The 20,145-nt window shown below is 35.6% G+C and overlaps 1 protein-coding gene across 1 annotated transcript in view; it reads right to left on the bottom strand.

Annotated features, from left to right (window-relative positions):
- Positions 1-2,367: 2,367 nt before the first annotated feature.
- Positions 2,368-20,145, bottom strand: part of NUP155 (nucleoporin 155) — a 49,705-nt gene continuing 31,927 nt past the window's right edge. Inside the window, exons 23-35 of the mRNA XM_027520033.1 lie at positions 17,704-17,895; positions 16,911-17,049; positions 16,119-16,254; positions 15,076-15,229; positions 14,764-14,868; positions 13,975-14,129; positions 10,946-11,075; positions 9,659-9,772; positions 8,866-8,986; positions 8,113-8,223; positions 5,034-5,170; positions 3,548-3,654; positions 2,368-2,917 (exon numbers count right to left, since the gene is read on the bottom strand). Coding sequence (XP_027375834.1) covers positions 2,779-2,917; positions 3,548-3,654; positions 5,034-5,170; positions 8,113-8,223; positions 8,866-8,986; positions 9,659-9,772; positions 10,946-11,075; positions 13,975-14,129; positions 14,764-14,868; positions 15,076-15,229; positions 16,119-16,254; positions 16,911-17,049; positions 17,704-17,895 — 1,740 coding nt within the window. The 3' untranslated portion in view covers positions 2,368-2,778. The remainder of the gene's footprint in view (positions 2,918-3,547; positions 3,655-5,033; positions 5,171-8,112; positions 8,224-8,865; positions 8,987-9,658; positions 9,773-10,945; positions 11,076-13,974; positions 14,130-14,763; positions 14,869-15,075; positions 15,230-16,118; positions 16,255-16,910; positions 17,050-17,703; positions 17,896-20,145) is intronic.

Raw genomic sequence — 20,145 nt, 5'->3', positions numbered from 1 at the left:
AAAATAAATGTTTAATTTCTAACATAATACAGTAGGTATGTTCATCCAAAAGGAAGAAGAGTAAAAACAATAGTATTTTAACTAATATGTGAAGCAGAACAACAAAATAATAAAAATAGATTACATAAGCTCTTACAAATTTTTGGATTTAAAAAAGTCTTATCACTTGGCTTCAACCTCCTTATGAGGAAACTTTCCTGATAAGCAAAATAAAACTTTCAAGAGTTTAAATGATTTATCAGAAGACTCAAAAATATTCTGAAAAAAATTATTAAGGGAATTTAAATGAAAAAACTGATAAAAAATGGAAGGAAAGCATATGCCTTTCAAGACATTTAGATTCAGTGTTCTATTTCTTTATTTCCTTGATACAACTGTATCCCTATCATATTTTCCCCCTCATGAATAAGAGGAAAAAGGATGGAGGAGGGAAGTATCCTGAGAAGAGAATGAGGAATCTGTGAGCCCTGAGATGAAGTCAACTATAAAACATAAAAGATGAGAGCAGAGAGGTTTTCAACAAACAAGTCACTAGTAAGTCAGATGTATTATACTAAAGAAATGCTGAACATACATTTCAGGACTAATATCCCATACCTTGTACAGTTAAAAAACATTTCTCTTAAAAAATTTTTTTGTATTTATTTAGCTGCACTGGGTCTTAGTTGTGGCACGTGGGACCTTCTTTGCCACATGCAGAATCTCTAGTTGCAGCCAGCATGTGGGATCTAGTTTCCTGACCAGGGATGGAACCTACCCCTGCACTGGGGGCTTGGAGTCTTAACCATTGGTCTACCAGGAAGTCCCCCAAACAGCCCTTTCTCTTTCTTAACCATTTTGCTACACTAAAATGATCTATTTAGAAATCTGTGTCACAATCAGGACTTTCAATGACTCCTCACTGCTTACAATGAATGCACTGTTTCATATATTCCACTTATCATTCATTGTCTATAGATGTTTAATATTTAATAGTCACTATAAATAATGTGTTGAATGAAAACCAGATATAAAGTATATAAACCAAGTTGATAAATGTGATACAACGCTACTTCAAGTTTGATCCACTTACTACCAGTATCATTATCACATTGAAGGTGGAATATCTGTTTTGAACAGGTTATTGAAGTGATTCTTACGAATGTTAAGGTTTTACAGTCTCCCAGATGATTAAAGAGGAGAAGAGGATCTTAATTTCTCTTAGTACTCTTACCCTCCAAAGGATATTGAAAACATTCGCTATGTGGCTAGAGTTCTTAAAGGTGTTATGTAAGGTGTTACATAAACAAAAGAAATGGTTCAGATTTCTGGATTCTTAAAGACCATTTAGCCACATTAGCTTACATTCCTTATGAAAGATGTAGCTTCATTATTTTGAGTTCCATAAACTTAACATACATATTAATGTTCTTGTGAGTAAATGTGCTTGTAGCAGAACTGGAATCACGGCTAAATATAGCCTTTAAGCCAAGACTTTCATTTTAAGTAGACATGATAGAATTTTAAATTTACAGAATTAACAATGTGTAGCATACATTCATTTTACATATTAAAAAAAATCTAAACTTAAGGAACTGAAAAGCTGAAAAATGAGAGGTGGTGGGGCCTAATAAGAAGGTATTAACATCCTATTAAATATTATAAATAAGGAGACTATAGGAGAAAGGGAGCTAAATTCTAAGAGAATAACTGTGGAGATGGGAAAACCGTTAGACATACATTAGTGACAACAGGTAGAAGGTCATTACTCTGGTAACGAAAGGTAAGAGGAAAGGAGTCCATGTTCTTGTTTTTCTGTGAGTCCTTGTCACTCGCCAGACTTTTCTCTTTTGTTGCCATGACTTTGGGCACTTGGTTTTGCCATCCTAATTCTGCTGGAATATTAGGAACTATATTATGAACAGTTTTGCTTCATATATGGTGTGTCTTGGGTAAACCTCAGGTGTTGTGGTTACTGATGAGCAAGGGAGGAGGCATCAGATGGGAAGCTCCATCCTGAACTGGTTATATCTTCTAACACAGTGGTCCTCAACCTGACATGTACTGGAACATCATGAAGGGCATTAAAACAGAGTGCTGGGCTGGAGAATCGGAATTTCTAACAAATGTCCAGATGCTGCTGATGTGCTGGTCTGGTGCACACACTTTGAGAACCACCAGTTTAAAGGAATCAGTAGTCCCACGACAAAGAAGAGTTAGGTGGATGATGAGGGAAAACAGCATCTCCCTGGAGGGGAGACAGGACATAGACCATTAATTACAAGTTTATCACTTGCTCAGAAAAAACAACCAGGTGTGTACTACAAGGACTGAAACTGACAAAATCAGTAGTTAGAAGAAATTTTTTTCCAAAGATGAACCCAAAAATTTAAAAAACTTTTAAAAAGAGACTGTTTATTTGCTTATTTAAGAACTGTTGTAGAATCTACTATTACGGAACTGGACCTATTCAGCTAGCCTATTTAAGTTTCGATACTTGAACTAACTTGACAATGAGCATATAAATTCAAAACAAGAGTTTTTTACTTGTTTATCCTTGTATTAAAATCATAAATAATCTTATTTGTTTTTAACTTGATTATTAAAAAGCAAAATAGTATTATGTAGTAAAAAAGAATTCACCTGCAAATGTACTCTGCTGATACCAGCCATTTATTAAAAACGCATTTCTACTAAAATTGTTCTTAAATTCTTAGATTTAGAGTATGTGATAGCTGGACCCAGCTGAGTTTTTATTTTACAGATTAAAAACGCAGGGATGAAAATACATTACAATAATTAATGTAGCCGTTCTAGTTTAGCCTGAAGAGATTTAAAGTTTCCAGTGATGGCTTGTACTGCTGCTGAGGAGCTCATTGACTGGAGCTCGACCAGATAACCACAAACAGCATCCAGGCAGAGATTTGTGAATCTTCTCCTGTAAAGAAAAAGACACCCATTCAGCCATCTACAGATTCAGAAACATTTCCTCCTACAGGACTTCCCTTCAACTTCTGCTAATCTTACTCAGTAAAGGCCCGCAGAAGAGGAAGGATCATGTGATTAAGTAAATGGCAAATAAATGAAAACAGAGAAAGACACTCGGGGGGTAGGTGGATTACCACATACCACCATTTTCCTCTCGAAGATTGTTACAATGAGAAGGAAGGCAGTAAGGAATGACTCCTTAAATTAGTATTAAATATTTACATTCATTTGGTCTCCTCAAACAAATGTATTTTGAAACGGCCAATAATATCACAAAAGACACAATGGCACTTCCTAAGCTGCTCATTCAAGATGGAAGGCGTTTAGCAGTAATTCATTAATTTTATCCTTTCATTTACAGGGAGAAATCAGGACAAGGGCTGGAAAATGGAAAAACTCTCACCTTTTATATGTGCTAACTGATATCAAATAGTTTCTGCAAACATACACGAGTTTAAATCTCGCATACTTCTTTGAGTCTCTGTATTGTGCCCCACAATCTCCAAATTTGTTACCCAGATATTTATTCAATGCATTTAAAAACCTTTGGTATACAACACAGTATCTAATTCATAGTTACCTCTCACAATTTAAAACTTGGCTAGGATTTTCAACATATCTTGTCAATAGTACATGTATACAATCCAAAAGGTGTAGTGGCTTCTTCATTCTGTTCCAGAATGGATCCTATAAAGAAAAAACACATAGTCAGTTTTAAGGTGAATTGTGTCCACTCATTTTCCCCTCACTTACGTTAGTTAAAATACTCATCAGAGTTCAGTGCACTGAACACTGCACTGTGAAGTCATTTAGGAAGAATATTTGATGTATCATTGCACTTTGCAGAGCATATGAATTTGCTGTTTAGGAACCTGAGACAACAGGAAAAAAAAGAATCCATTTCTTCCTATTGACTGTGACACGATTCTTACCTGGAACCTATGCAGATTTAATCTGGTAGTGTGAATAAGAGACTAAACCAAAAAAAAGACTAAACCAGTAGTCAGAGAATCTTAATTCTAGTTCTGACTCCACCATTACTAGCCATGTGACTTGAATAGGTTATTTAACATCTCTGCTCTTGTCAGATGTAAATGGGATATTATTAGTTGTTCATTTTTGTGAAAGGCTCAGTGTGAGTTTTAATGAGATAAGTAAGTGCCTTGGAAAGCACTGTATGAAATGTTCTGATGAAGCTACTATAATCACGACTAGTATTAAACACAAGCCAGTTCAACAGGTTTCGTTTAGTTCTTTCATCTTAGGATAAAAATTACACAACTTAAGTCCAATAAGGTTAAATATGGTGAGGAAGATCTTTTTTAAAAAAACTGAGGTATAACTGACATGTAACATTGTACTAGTTTCAGAGTGATTTGCTGAATAGAGTGATTTGCTGTTTGCGTTCAAAATGATGCAATATGATCACCATAATAAGCCTAGTTATCCTCTGTCACCATATAGTTAAATTTTCCTTTTCTTGTGGAGAGAAAGATCTTTAAGCACTGATATTTTACATGAGGTTACAAGGACTGAGAACAAATATTTTGTTTTTACAGTGAATGATATTTTGTTCTTTATTAATTTACTTTTCTTTTTTGGCTGTGCTGCGTTTTCATTGTGCACTCAGGCTCTCTAGCTGTGGTGTGTGGGCTCATCTGCCCTGTGGCACGTGGGATCTCAGTTCCCCGGCCAGGGATCAAACCTACATGTCCTGTGTTGGGAGGTGGATTCTTAATCTCTGGACCACCAGGAAAGGCTCTATTCCTTTACAGTAAGTAATTCTTAATGTATTTAGCCTATTTGGCTAAAAGTAAAGCATATGTAATTATGCTTTATTGATACTGAAAAATATTTGATTTTTATCATGGTATATAACAAAGCAACTCTCATTACTGGTATCAAAAGTCTGAAGCATGATAATTTCTGATACTCAACAAAGGAAGCAAATTTCTGATGCAACTCTATTATATGATACTTGTAAGCACACAACCAAAAAAATCCGCTCCTGTATCTAGAAAATTAAATTGATTTAACTAAATTATTTTATTTAATATTTTCCTTACCCGTGACTTGAACAAGTGATCATATACTTCCAGTAGTCTAGGTAATGGCACTCCAATTTCATTCATTGTCTGTATCACAAAACCCACATCCCAGTTCAAAGTACAAACTTGCTGCTCTAAGAACTGCACGATAAAATCTGGGGAGAGAAAAAGATCAGTGGGGATTGTTAACTTTACTTTTGCCCAGTGTTGCCAAGATAGAATTGACATATAGCACTGTGTAAGTTTAAGGTGTAAATGTGATGATCTAAAACATATTGCCAAATGTTTTCCACGATCAAATTAGTTAACATGTCCTTCACTTCATAGAATCACTAATTTTTGTTGTTCTAGATTTGTTAACACTTGATACTAAAAAGTAGGTCTTATTCATAACTGAGAAGCTTCTAGAGGGAAATTTTTTAAAAAACAATTTTCAAAACAAATAATTCTTTGAATATAAAATAAGGCATATACCAAAACAGGCAAACCTATAGAGACAGAAAGGAGATTAGCGGGTGCTTAAGGCTGAGGGTGGATATTTCTTTTTGATGAAAATGGTGATGAAAATGGTCTAAATTTAACTGTGATGGTTGCACAACTCTGCAAATATGCTAAAACCATTCGCTTACACACTTCAAAGCTATTAGGGAAAAAACTATTAGAGTGAATGTAGAAAAAAGCAAAAGGTACAAGTGGAGAACAGAGATCATTGACAATCACACTTTTAGAGAGGGCCTGCTTATATATATATTTTTTTAATTTATTCAATTATTCATTTATTTATTTCTTGGCTGTGCAGAGTCTCAGTTGCGGCACACAGGAACTTTGACCTTTATTGTGGCATGAAAGATGTGTAGTTGCACCATGAGGAATCTTTAGTTGTGGCATGTGGGATCTAGTTCCCCCATCAGAATCAAACCCAGGCCCCCTGCTCGGGGAGCATGGAATCTTAAATGCTGGACCACCAGGGAAGTCTCATGATAAGAGTTCCTTACTATCTTGAAACACTGGATCTTAACAGCTTTTCAGAAAAAGAAGGGGTGCTGTATCTTGATTTTAGAAATATTAAATATAATATTCATAAGATTCTTCTTTATTTTGGTGACTCTAATTGTGGTCCCACTCTCACTTTTTACTACCTGTTATATCAGAAATAAGCTCTTAACAGAAGCAATCAAATTCATATTTATGGTACCTAAAATCTGAGACTGACCAATGTGAATAGCCATGGGCAAGAAGAATCACTAAAGATTGAACAGTTAACTACAGTTAACAGGTAACTACAAGTTACCACACAGAAATTCTGGAGAGGTAATAGAAATTCTAAAGTCTCAATTTGTTCCAGCTTGAAGTCTCTTGTTTGCCTTTGACAGAGTGATAGAAAAAGGAAGTTCTCTTCTATTCTAAATTTTATTGGGCTGCACAACTAACAATCTTAAGCCAGAGAAGAAATACCCTCAAAAGGTACTGTGCACAACGTGGTCATTTTGCTATTAAAATTGTCAAGCTTCACATACTCATATGGTTGCTCTTTATTTTATCAATCAATGGAAACAGTGACAGACTATTTTGGGGGGCTCCAAAATCACTGCAGATGGTGAATGCAGCCATGAAATTAAAAGATGATTGCTCCTTGGAAGAAAAGCTATGACCAATCTAGACAGCATATTAAAAGAAAAGATAGGTGCACTGGGATGACCCAGAGGGATGGTACGGGGAGGGAGGTGGGAGGGGGGTTCAGAATGGGGAGCACGTGTACACCTGTGGCAGATTCATGTTGATGTATGGCAAAACCAATACAATATTGTAAAGTAATTAGCCTCCAATTAAAATGAATAAATTAAAAAAAAGAAAAGACATTACTTTGCCAATAAAGGTCCGTCTAGTCAAAGCTATGGTTTTTCCAGAAGTCATGTATGGATGTGAGAGTTGGGACTATAAACAAAGCTGAGCGCTGAAGAATTGATGCTTTTGAACTGTGGTGTTGGAGAAGACTCTTGAGAGTCCCTTGGACTGCAAGGAGATCCAACCAGTCCATCCTAAAGGAGATCAGTCCTGGGTGTTCACTGGAAGGACTGATGTTGAAGCTGAAACTCCAATACTTTGGCCACTTGATGCGAAGAACTGACTCATTTGAAAAGACCCTGATGCTGGGAAAGATTGAAGGCAGGACGAGAAGGGGACGACAGAGGATGATGGTTGGATGGCATCACCGACTCGATGGACATGAGTTTGAGCAAGCTCTGGGAGTTGGTGATGGACAGGGAAGCGTGGCGTGGTGCAGTCCATGGAGTCGCAAAGAGTCGGACACGACTGAGCAATTGAACTGAACTGAAAGGGCACAGGCAGTTTTTAATACTGTACTTATAAGAAATAAGGATATGATTGTAACAGTTTTATTTCTTACCATGTCCAGGGAATAAATCCTAAATCAGAGAAGACCTGTAAACAAGTCTGTATCTTTATATTTTAAAAACAATATAAGGTTATAAGTATCTTCATGTTTCTCATCACTTTTCGAAAGCACAAAGTGCTTATTTAACATTCTACTGTATGAATGTATTTATGTTGAGTCTATTGTTTTACGACCGAAGAAGACATTACAAGTTGGCAAATGGCTCATAATAGAGTTTCCTACCTTACAAATTTGGTTAAGAAAGGGATTCACAGAAATTACATTTTTAACACAACTACTTGCTATTTTAAAGAAAAATATGTCCTCAATATTCAGGGAGCAGTTAAACCAATCACAGATCATCAACACATGAAAACATCAGCTATTTTTCCCTTCTCTTCAAACTTGTATAACGTTGCCAATAATATAACACTGTGGTCTGTTAGTACTATTTCAACATAGCTATATAAACCTGGAAGGTCAAGCAAAGAAAGTTTCACATCCAAAACTATTCATCAACAGATCCTACTAGTCTTTGGAAGTGTTTTTTTCTGGAGAGGTAGAATTAACTGCAAAGCTGATAAATTGCAACAACAAAATGATTTTGCTCTAAAAACCATTATTTCTCCATGTCAATGAAGAACACCATCAAAACAAAGAGAAGACAAAAGCCCCATGACTGCAGCTGAAGTTATGGCTCACCGAGAGGAAAGAAGCGAGGCGTGCCGGCATATATCTTGCCCAGGAGCACAATCTTGAGACTAAGAGCATGCATCCTGTCTGGGGAGCTCAACGTCACACTTTCATTTAGTTCTGTAAAAAGAGGTCATGAGAAACCCAAAGTAGTTTTTTTTTTTTTTTTTTAATTTTTGGCCTTGTGGCATGGGACGTAGTTCCCTGAAAGTGAAATTGTTAGTCACTCAGTCAAATCCTACTCCTTGTAGACCCCATGGACTGTAGCCCACCAGGCTCCTCTGTCCATGGGATTTCCCAGGCAAGAATACTGGAGTGGGTTGCCATTTCCTTCTCCTCAAAGTGTTTTTAATGTGAAAAGTTTAAACTATTTTACTGTGTCTCAAGGGACAAAATACGATAGAGCTTTGTGTATTCACATTAATATAATGAGCAGATTCTATGTTTCCGTTAGTGTCTGATATACTTTCATCTTAGAAGGGGACTGGTTATGGGATTCTGAGCTAAGTTTCTCAGAATTCCTTACTAAGCAGTACAAACCACAAAAATCACAATCTTTTCTGAGGGTCCTCTCAAACATTCACTGGAATCCTTCTCTAGAGGATCACCTTCAACCATATCCAGGTACCTGTCACTTACCCTCTGCTTAGATATATACAATTTTCATGAGCCCTTAATATATGATCACTCACAGTGTACATTCACTCTTCTACCAAGTCATTAAATAATGTGTAGCTAACAGACCTAGCTGTGAACACTTACCTTTTTCTATGATATCTTGCCAAAGTGTCTGCACCAGTATAGGGTCTGAATAACCAGCACAGTGAATTATTGCAAGTTTACATTCTGCAAGTTTAAATGGGTCAGCAAACTCCCCATAAAGCTGTAGGAGAAAATGCCAACATCCATCAAGAGGTTAGTATTCAGAAATTAACAATAAAGAACCCACTGAAAGTCAAAAGTAACCAAAGATGTTATCTGAAGTTCCTAAGATATGATATAAATATGTGATGGTGTGTAGGTTGTCATAATGCCAGATTAAGAATGGTTAACGCATTTAAACAGATTTCAATAGGTGTGCCTTTTTTTCCCCCCTTGGCTAAGAGCAAGATGCCGCAGTGACACTTCTTTTAGAACTAGTATTGTCCAAACTAAGGTTTGAAAAGATCATGGATAAACTGACAAATCTAAGGGTGCTTCTGGGTACTCAGAGAAATGTCCAGTAATAACTGAAAAAGAAACTGTTCCAGAGGGTACAGAGTGGGAGAGGCTTGGCAAGTTGGGCAAATATAAATTATTCTTTCAAGACAAGAAGCAGTCCATAAATTAGACGGCAGGAGTTTTAACAAAGCCCCATTTGAGGTTCATAGATTCTTGACAGAAAGTGGCCTGGAAAGAGAAACATGCTCTAAGGGTGAGGTAACACGGTGGTTTCAGCCCAGTGACGAGCTCCCAAAGATGGCTCAACTGCTTTCTTAAAGGAAAATGCAAAAGAAACAAGGAATTTGTAGATAATAGCTGATTATCATAGGGATTTCATTTGCCTTTTTGTTACCTTAGTTATGTCCATTAGTTCAGAATCCAGCTGAGAAATTGCATCCTGTACAGAAGAATGATGGGAATATTGCCTTTGTAGTGTCTCTTGTATCTGAAGTTGGATCCTGGCAACCTGGTTTGGGTAGAAAAAAGCAAATCGTAAGTTCTTCATGATAAATCACCAGGTATTTGGAGAAATGACTCCTAGTATCTGACTTTAAGTTTGTTTGCTAAATAACAAATTTTAAGTTTGTTAAAATAATAGCATAGTAACTATAGTTAATGATACTGTATTGCATATTTAGAAAGTTGCCTAGAGAGTAGATATTAAAAAGATCTCATCACAAGAAAAAAAAATTTTTGTAATCATTTATGGTGACAAATGCTCACCAGACTTATTGTGATCCTTTTACAATATATAGAAAAATTTAATCATTATGTTGTACACCTGAGCAATTGTTATATGTCAATTCTACCTCGATAAAAAAAATGTATAAAGGCTTTTATTAGAACAGACTATCAACCCTTCATTACAACAAAGAGGATTACATAGGGACTGGGCTGTGCCTGAGAGCCTTTGCTGCCCACCAACACCAGTTTCTCCCATGATTACAGCCAGACAAAATGGCCAGAACTCTACTTCACAGCCTCCTTTGCATGGAGTCTGGCCCTAAGACTAAGTTCTCTTCAAGGCAATGTGAACATAAGTATGCCACTTCAGGGCTGAGGTTTTTAAGAGTGAATGTGCTTCTGACATGCTCTCTTCACACTTCTTCCCTCTGATCAAAAAAAAAAAAAAAAAAAAGGTAAGACTATTGGAATGGTAGAACCAGAAAATAGAATTTGGGAAGTGACATCAACCAAGTGGAAGGAAGCCACATGCCAATCAGGAACACCAACTCTGGATTTTTGTGAATGAGGAATAAGCTTTTGTATATGGACCACTACATATACATTAGTGTGTCTCTTAGTAAAGGCTTTAGCCCACTCTACTTCACACATCTATTAATAATCTCTGGAATTAATGGTGAATGCAATATAATCTGCTTAGTGTTAGAAGAGTTAGAATTAACCTTTAGAAATGTCACAGAGAAAACTTTTAGATTATAGCAATGCCCTAGGACCCAAGTGCTGTATTGTTAAAATCTTTTATTTATATATAAATATGAAAAGAAAGAAAGAAGGCAGAAGAGATTAAAATTAATACTGACTGCTACAGACCTACTATTTATTAGGGGAAGAGAGAAGTGGACTAACACGTGGCTAATCATCAGTGTGGACAGGCTGAAGTATTGTTAGCACTTACTTCCATTTTTTCCTCTAATTCGTGAAGGAATTCACCGTCTGCAGCTGTTGATGAAATGGCAGTGGAACTTTTGGCACTAAGAATGGCCCGAGCAATGTATTCGAGTCGCTGCTGAAGTGAAATTTCTGTGCTGGAGGAGGAAAATCCTTACTTTTATTTATGTGAATTCTTCAGGAGCCTATATATCAGTTATGATGTACTATTTTATACCAAATTAACATAAAAGGCCATTTGAAACTTGAAAAAGTAGAGGATTTCTAACAAAAGAGATCCACAATTTCAGTGAACACATAAAGAAATACTTATATCCAAAAAATTATCTATTTTAAAACTTCACTATATTAAAACTTGGAACCTTCTAAAGTTAAAGAAAACTTTTTATTATTCCTCATATTCTTCATTTCTCTACCTTAATGTGGCCAAATCCAAATTGATACCCAAAATACAGAAACTTCTTAATTGAGAAGAAATTATATGCTCAGGTTTAAGGAAGCAAAAATTCTGAAAAAGTACAAAGACCACAAAAATGTATTGTTGATTACTCACAAAACATGCAACAGAACAGTTAAAGACTGTGATAAAAGGAGACGCTTTCTGTCAGCACTGAAGAGCAATCCTAGCACTCTTACAAGTAAATAGCTTGAAGAACCCAGAAAGACTCTTAAGTTCTGCAAACCTAAACCATGGTTTATCTCGTCCAAAGGCAAGAAGAGCCCAACACTGATCTTCAGAACACCTACATCTGGACAGTTAACCCCCATCTGCTCCTCAGAGAACGTGAGCGAAACAAAGAAACACCTCTCAGCTAAGTGTTGCTTAGTCAGAGTGACTGGGAAGAATCCAAGGGTGAACTTTAGAAATGTCTCCTGTGTAAAGGGTGAGCTATGAAAGTAAAAAAGGTTTAATGCAATTTCTGAAACTTAGGAAAAAAACCTGTATTTATTCTTAAAATACATGGAAACTGGGGTCTAAGAACAAACTCTTCCTGGCATTCTTCAGTGTTTAATGGAGAAAAATACCTTGTTAGAATGAAAAACTGAAATCTGCCTCCCTAACAGGGTGATTATGAGGGTCAAAAATATATAAAAGGTCCTTGTAAGTAGTAAAGATATACATGGACAAAGAAAACAAGACTGTACCTTCAGGAGCCTTGTTTCATAAAGGCTTTATTTCCCCCTCTCATCTCTTAAAAAAAAATAACAAAAAAACCCCACTTGAAACAAACATTTTGAAAGTGGATAACATTTCCAAATTACTTAAAGTAGAATATTCCATAGCCACCAACTTATTTGGTACAGCTTACATATATAGAAAAAGAGTATAGTGAGAAAGAGTAACATAATAGTTGAAAAATATTTTATTGTGGAAAGAGATGGATGCTAAGTTACGAGCTAAAGACTAGACGTACAGGGTCCTCACATGAAGGGAAAATTAGGTTGTATGCATGTGTGAAGTAGAAATGGACAATGGGCACTGTCCTTAAAAGAGGATTTCCAAATATTTTATAACAAGAACGTAGTAATTGTGATAACAAGGAAAAAGGTCCAAAAGTTCAAATGAAAAGGCAATTAAGGGCCACTCTAACAGTGCAAGCAATGACCGAAATGACTTACAAAGATTTGTACAGTAATGGTACTTGGATGTACAAAGAGGAATGACAAGAGTAATCCAGAAATGAGATTCTGAAGGCCTGGATAAGGTCACAGTCCATATGTGCCTCTGAGGGCAGAAAATATACTGGATAAAGAAATGAATTACAGAACCTTAAGACAGAGCTATAGTGAATTAAATATTTAATAATGCCGTCATTTCGTCTTTTGGTTTTTTTTTTTTTGGTCAATTCTTGGTTATACAAAAACTATGACTTGACCAAGGCCTTTACTCTGAAATACATTTTAGGTCTTTACTAGCTCAAATTCCTTTTCTTTCCTTTTATTAAACCAAAGACAAATTGAAGTCACTACGATATATGTCATTTTCTGTATGTGAGGGGAATTTATGAAAATCAAGTGATTATTGTGACCAAAGAGGGCAAGAAGATAAAAAATGCCTTGGGTCCACACACGCAGTAATTACAACTGCGTGACTGCACAGACACACACTCTCCCACCTGCTGTCAGCCACAGCTGGATGCTTGACGTAACCGTTCTGATTAACATGGTTTAACCACAGCTTTGCCTCAAACACCTCCTCTTCCTAACATAACCAATCTTTATGTTTTAAAAATAGCACCATATTCTTTTGGCAACATTTCAAATGAAGAGGGTCAAATTAATAATCTTTCCAAAATTGTATTGTCTTGATATGACAATCTAATTGGATATATCAATGCCTTCTGTAACAGAATTCTTAACCCTCCTTAATATATATGCTGTAAGACCTTGTCAGGAGCTTAAACCAATGTAAGAGTTGAGGAAATTGGTCTGGAATTTGTTAAACGTTTAAAATTATAACGCCTTTGAAAAGCATTTTTTGTCCTTTTAATTAATAATAGTAGTGATTTGCCATCAGTAGAAAAGAATCTAAAGACATAGTTTAAAGAAAAAGGGTTTAGAAAATAGTTTGAATAGAGTCTGTTTAGTAGAAGTTATTTGGTACCTTTACACATTATTAAAAATGAAACAAACAAAAAGAAAAACTATAAACTTCAGGTAAATCCAGGGCTTCCCATGTAGTTCAAATGGTAAAGAATCTGTCTACAATGTTGGAGACCTAGGTTCAATCTCTGGGTCAGGAAGGTCCCCTGGAGAAGGGCATGGCAACCCCTCCAGTATTCTTGCCTGGAGAATCCCCATGGACAGAGGAGCCTGGCGGGCTACAGTCCATGGAGTCACAAACAATCAGACATGACTGAGCGACCAACACTTTCACTTTAGGTAAATCCAAGTAAACTCATACAAATTCTATATATGTATAACCTGAATAAAGTTTTCTTAAAATCTTAAAATTTAAAAATTAAAGTCTGGGTGCAGTAACTAGATATGGTCCAGTTATCAATTGCTCATCACAGTGAGAATATGAGGCCATACCTATGCATGTCAGCCAATTTGGACAGGACACGAGCTGCACTGCTAAAACTTCTGTTCTTCTCGTAATACCTCCAGAGTAGATCCATATAACGAACTTTGTTTTGATCAACTTTGGCCATTCGTACTAGATGTGGCTCCAGAAATGGAGAAGCAATCTGGAAATTGTACAGTTGTTCAGAGACATTTTCTGACCACCCACTTGCTCTTTACATAATAAATATATCATCATTTTATAGGTGTGCCTTGTTTTATGAATACATAAGCAATATTATAATCCAGTAACAGATAAGAAAGGGGCAATTTTTCTCATTATAAATTATCAAAGAACTGCTATGATAGTCGTATTATGTTGATAAAAATAATTTATTACAACCCAATTGCAAGTCTTTTAATAAACTTTGAGAACACAGTTACTGATTTCTAGCCTCTGAGCTCAAAGACATCCTTGCCACAATCTGTTGCCATTTTACAGGGTGAGGAACACTGACACTTAGGGTAGTGAAAGGACATTTGTGAAGCAGCTTAATGGCAGAGTTAAGACAAAGTTCAGGTCTCCAAATTCATGATCCATTGATTTTCATGCCACAATATAAACAATCCCAATCAGCTTCTAAATAACAAGAAAATTAGAGCAACAGGATATCTTGCTCACTAGAAAAAAGTATTATATTATTTGGCTTTTCACTAATACCTAACGGTTGGTATTTCCTAATAACCATATATACTAACCCACTGAGTTAATGCTACTTAAAAATATAAATTAACACTATTGGTATAAAAAATATTTACCTGTAGCAGTTTATCTGCAAGGTCTGCTTGTATTAGCCAATTATAAAGGGCAATACTAAAGAGTTCATCTTTGGATCGCTGAGACAATTTAAGCATTTGTTCAAACTAAAAAAACAAAACAGTAAAAATTAGCACAGTTAAACGCTTGACCTGACCTTCAACCTTTTAAACCTCTTGCAAGAAATCAAGAATCCTTAAATGGTAAGTTCTGAGAGCTATCACCTTTCCCTAGATGACTATACCACCGCCACCACCATGCAGAACTTCTAAATGCAGTGCATTTTCAGAATGAAAATACACTGTGTCCCTTACATGATGTCCTGCTTCTTCATTACTCAGCATGTTGGGATCAGATGACAACACCGGAGGCCCGGGCTTCTTGGGGACGCTGGGAGACTGAGGAGCAGCCTTACTTTGATTTACCAGTTCTTGAAGTGTATCTGTAATACACTTGTAACTGTTTAATCTGAAAAAGCATGAAAGAGGAACGGTTACATGATTTAGTTAGCAACTGGTTAACAATTGAAATACAAACTAAAGGTAATTTTGAATACACACACAATTTGGTATTAAAAATAATACAAATCATACACTTTTCCTGTAGGTTTGAGAAGCATTTGTTTAGAAGGGTGAACTCATAAAAATTAAACGCATGTCTAAGATTGGTTATATATTTCCCTTATGAATATCCATTGTTTTTTAGCAGTCTCTAAACATTTAAAAATCATCCTTTAAAATACTAAAACAAAACAATTAATCTTCATTTAGAACAAGACACTGAGGGCTGGACAGGTGAGGCAGCACTTTTGTTTCCAAAAATGTCATCACATTTAAAACGGACATTAACATGTATACACTGCTGTATTCAAAATGGATAACCAACAAGGACGTGCTGTATAGTACATGGAACTCAGTGTTGTGTGCCAGCCTGGATGGAAGCGGGGTCTGGGGGGAAGGATACATGTATGTGTACAGCTCAGTCCCTTCGCTGTTCACCTGAAACTACCACAATATTGTTAATCAGCTATAACCCAATACAAAATAAAGTTTAAAGTTTGGGGGAAAAAAAAAAACAAACCAGAAACAAAAAACTGACAGTAATACAATTTCAGAAAAACCACAGAGGTAGTTCAAAATATTCCTTAAGAATTCCCAACAGACTATAATTTCATCCCTAGGCAAAGAATTATAATATTGATTTACACCTTTGATAAAAAGGGCATTTTTAGGAAAAGCATAATTCAATTTCATAAGGGTTGTACTTGAAACATTATTTTCCTAATACTGCCAAACTTTTCACAAAGAAAAGTCCTATATCCATAAAGCTGAGATTCTGCTAAGGTGATAAAACTCACCTTTCCTGGAAAGCCTGAAGTCCTACGATGTCCTCTTCTGGTTCTCCGTGTTTATAGAAATGAAGTCCAAGACCCTGAGGATCTTTTTTTTCTGCAGCAGTGAGAGAGAGCTCCACCACACCCTCATAAAAACGCACTAATGGGAAAGAGTTAAGGCATATTATTAAGTGGATACATTTTTCCTTAGCTGGCTTATAAAGACGCTGATCAAGGTTATTATGTTCACTATTTTAAGGGTTCTACTGTGTATTAGTTACCTAGATGACAATATCATATAAATTACTTCTGATGAGTCTATCGAAGAACTAGGTTCTAAAAACATGCCGAAAAGGCAGCATTAATATATTTCCTTCACTGTTAAAAAAATTTCGTATTTAAAATAACAAAGAGAAGGACTACAGTTCCTTGATTGAAAAAAAAAAACCCATCTAAGGATTCATAGTACTACCTGTTCTAACAGAACATCATGTTAGATTTGATTTCAAGTAATTTTAAACTGAGCAGACAGGTAAAAAAATTAGTCAAAAGAATCAAAAGTACCTGAAAAATAAATGTAACCCAGAAAGCAATCTAATACAGATGGTAGTTTAACCAGAACAGGACTGACACTACAATGTTAAAAAGTTATACATTTCAAGATAAGAGCACTATTGCTCTTCTAGAAGCTGGTACAGTCATCAAACACTAAGACACAGAAATTTATTTTGTATGTCTTATCACTTGGGCCACTGAAAATCAAAGGAAGACGTGCCTCTGAGTTGAGCAGAAGGTATGAAACATTTCGTTTCTCACCTTGCCTATACTGAGCACAAACACTGGATAGGTCCACCTGATTGCTGATTTTCTGATACTCCTTTAAGGATTCCCTTAACATTCGTTCCTTTTCAATCTTATTTTGAACTTGTCGGGAATGCTGGAGAAGCTCATTTGCCTAGACGTAGAGATGGTAAGAACTTAGGAAGATATGAAATCAAGCACACAGATGATGCTGTCAATACAGGTTTTAATTTATGTCTAAATTTACATCTGGTTTATGACCATCAAAGATAAAAACAACTCTGCAAACTTACTTCTTCTTAATTTTAGGCAGAAAAGTTTTTGACCAAAATATCCTAGCTATTCTTAATTCCTCTCTCAAATATGTTAAGTAAGACAGCTTTTGACTGGTAAATCTCTTGCCTAGTAAATACATTATTGGTCAGCAGGCAGTCCGGGAAACACTGATTTTTTAAGGTTTTTTCACCTGTAGGAAAGGATCAATAAAAATTGCCCAATTAACTCTAATTTATTATACACAAATTTTAGTGATTTTAAAAAAATATTTTAAAGAAAGGCATATTTAACCATTTTTTCCATATAGTCTAGAAGTACTATCAAAGATTCTTTATGAAAAATTTATATATGTATTTTAAGAAATAATATATTCCAACTTCCTTCTTACACAGAGGAGAATTCTGAGGTCATGAAAGGCTAAGAGACCTACCCCCAGGTCATATGTCAAGGAAAAAAGAGAATTTCTGATTATAGTACCACTGTGCTCTTAGCACACTGCAAAAAACACCAAACAGGTGACAGAACATCATACCTTAGAACAAATTGCATCATCAGTGCTATAAAGAAGTGGGCAGATGTCCTGTAAGTGTAAACTAATGCCATCAACAGCAGCATTATCTCTGATGTAGCAGTTGATCAGAGAAGCAATTAATGCCCCGGTCAGTTCCTTGTCCCTGATTACCAGGTCTTTAAAGGTGGTGATTTTTAACTGTTCTTGAAATTCCTAGGAGTATAAGAGAAAATTATTCCTTTGATCAAAAATATAGGAATATCGTATTTCTGCACAGAATGAAATTTCTTCAATAATTTAAAATAATTAAAACATTAATAGCCTCTATAACTTAAAAAATAAAATATACTGAAGTATAAAAATAATAAAATTTTACAAATTTTCATACATCATAGAGAACTGGAAAAGAGCCCATAGTATGCCTATTCCAAATCTCTCACTTTACAAACAGAAAGCAAAGCCCAAGTATGAGCCAAAATTGGAGGCAGGCCTCCTGACTTTAGTTATAACTAGGAAAAAACAATTATCTACATTAAAAAATCTTTGGCTTACATTTATCTATCCAAAATAATGTGTCTCCTGCTTGCTCAGTTGTGTCCATCACTTTGCAACTATAGCCTGACAGGGTCCTCTGTCCGTGGGACTGTTCAGGCAAGAAGACTGGAGTGGGTTGCCATTTCCTACTCTCAGGGATCTTCCCAACCCTGGGATTAAACCTGTGTCTCCAGTATTGCAGGTGGATTCTTTACCACTAAACCATCAGGAAAGCCAAAAATAATGTTCAACTTCTATTATTCAAGAACTTCTAACACTGGAGTTTGATCTCATTTTGTACAAATCAGGTTACTAAAATGGAGTTCTAAAGTATTGGGGTGATTTATATTACAGTAACATTCGGTTTAGTGATTTGACTACTATCTTTTCCTAAATTTCAGCAAATACACAATCAATGCCCAATTTTTTGATTTATATTTAATTTGCATTCCATGAGCATGTCGGGAAGGAAGCTTTGAAGATGAATCACAAAAAAAAATAATACCTAGGCTACAAGTTGACCTAGATTATGCTTACCAGCCAATAAAACTAGAAATGATTATTCTAGCTGTCATGGAAAAGAAAACAGCTTTCATAATTAAGCATATTCATTTGAATCTTTAAAAAGATAACAGAAAATACGTCTTTAAAAGGAACAAAACAACTCACTGGACAGTACTGGAAAGAACACAAAGATTGTCTTTTAACTTCAAAAACTGGTACTTAAAAGTCAAGAATCAAAACATTTTTGGGTAACCAAACAGCCCTAGAGGATAAGGAATAGAACTACAGTTAATAAATATGGAAGAAACCACAGACTTAGAAAATTACCATTCTGTAATCCTAAATGAAATAACTGATTCAGGTAATGATTATCAATTGATGTGATGAAAGCTTGATGAAAGTTCAATGAAGAATTTCACAACAGCAGGACTAGACTTAACTTTTGAATCCAATAATCAATGTCAATATGACTAAAAGTGGGACAATCAAATCTTTTATGTCTCCTAATAAAATTTAATTAATACATTAGTTAATAATAAACATAATAAATTACTATCTATGAAGTATTCTCTTCTTTCTCAAATAAATGGACCTGAACTTATCAAGCTTCTATAGACTTGATTTCCATTTCACAGAAAATGCAAGAAACAGGCAAACAAGTTCACTACAAGTATATAAATTTGCTACAATGCAACAGCAGAGAGACAGAATGAATTACTCTAGACTGAGAGACTAAAGAGAAATAACAACCAAAAGCAATGAGTGAATCAACTGTTCAGATTCTAATTAGAATAAACCAATCTTACAAAAAGATATTTTTAAGACAGTAATTTCACTATTTCAGATGCTACCAAAGAATTGATAATATTGCTAAATGTAATAATAAAATTGGTGTTCAAGAAAATGGCCACCTTTTTAAAGGAATACATACTAAAGTACATAGAAATGAAAAACCATGTCAGAGATCTACTTTTAAATAATTCAGTAAAAAAGAAAATAAGGGGATTAAGCAAAAGGGGTAAAATGAAAATGCTGAATACAAATGAACTGTGTATTTAAAAATATCTTTAGTAAAGTAAGATTTCATCCACATATCAGAAACTTGTGGTTTTGACAATGAATCCCTCATGTTATCAGGGTAGCTCAGACAGTAAAGAATTTGCCTGCAATGTGGGAGACCCAGGTTTGATTCGGAGAAGGCAATGGCACCCCACTCCAGTGTTCTTGCCTGGAGAATCCCAGGGATGGGGGAGCCTGGTGGGCTGCCATCTATGGGGTCGCACAGAGTCGGACACGACTGAAGCGACTTAGTAGCAGCAGCAGGTTTGATTCCTGCATCAGGAAGATCCCCTGGAGAAGGGAATGGCAGTCTACTCCAGTATTCTTGCCTGGAGAATTCCATGGACAGAGGAGCCTGGCAGGCTA

This window comes from Bos indicus x Bos taurus, chromosome 20, assembly GCF_003369695.1.
Source record: "Bos indicus x Bos taurus breed Angus x Brahman F1 hybrid chromosome 20, Bos_hybrid_MaternalHap_v2.0, whole genome shotgun sequence".
In the NCBI taxonomy this organism is placed as follows: domain Eukaryota; kingdom Metazoa; phylum Chordata; class Mammalia; order Artiodactyla; family Bovidae; genus Bos; species Bos indicus x Bos taurus.
This window is presented reverse-complemented; position numbering and strand designations above follow the sequence as displayed.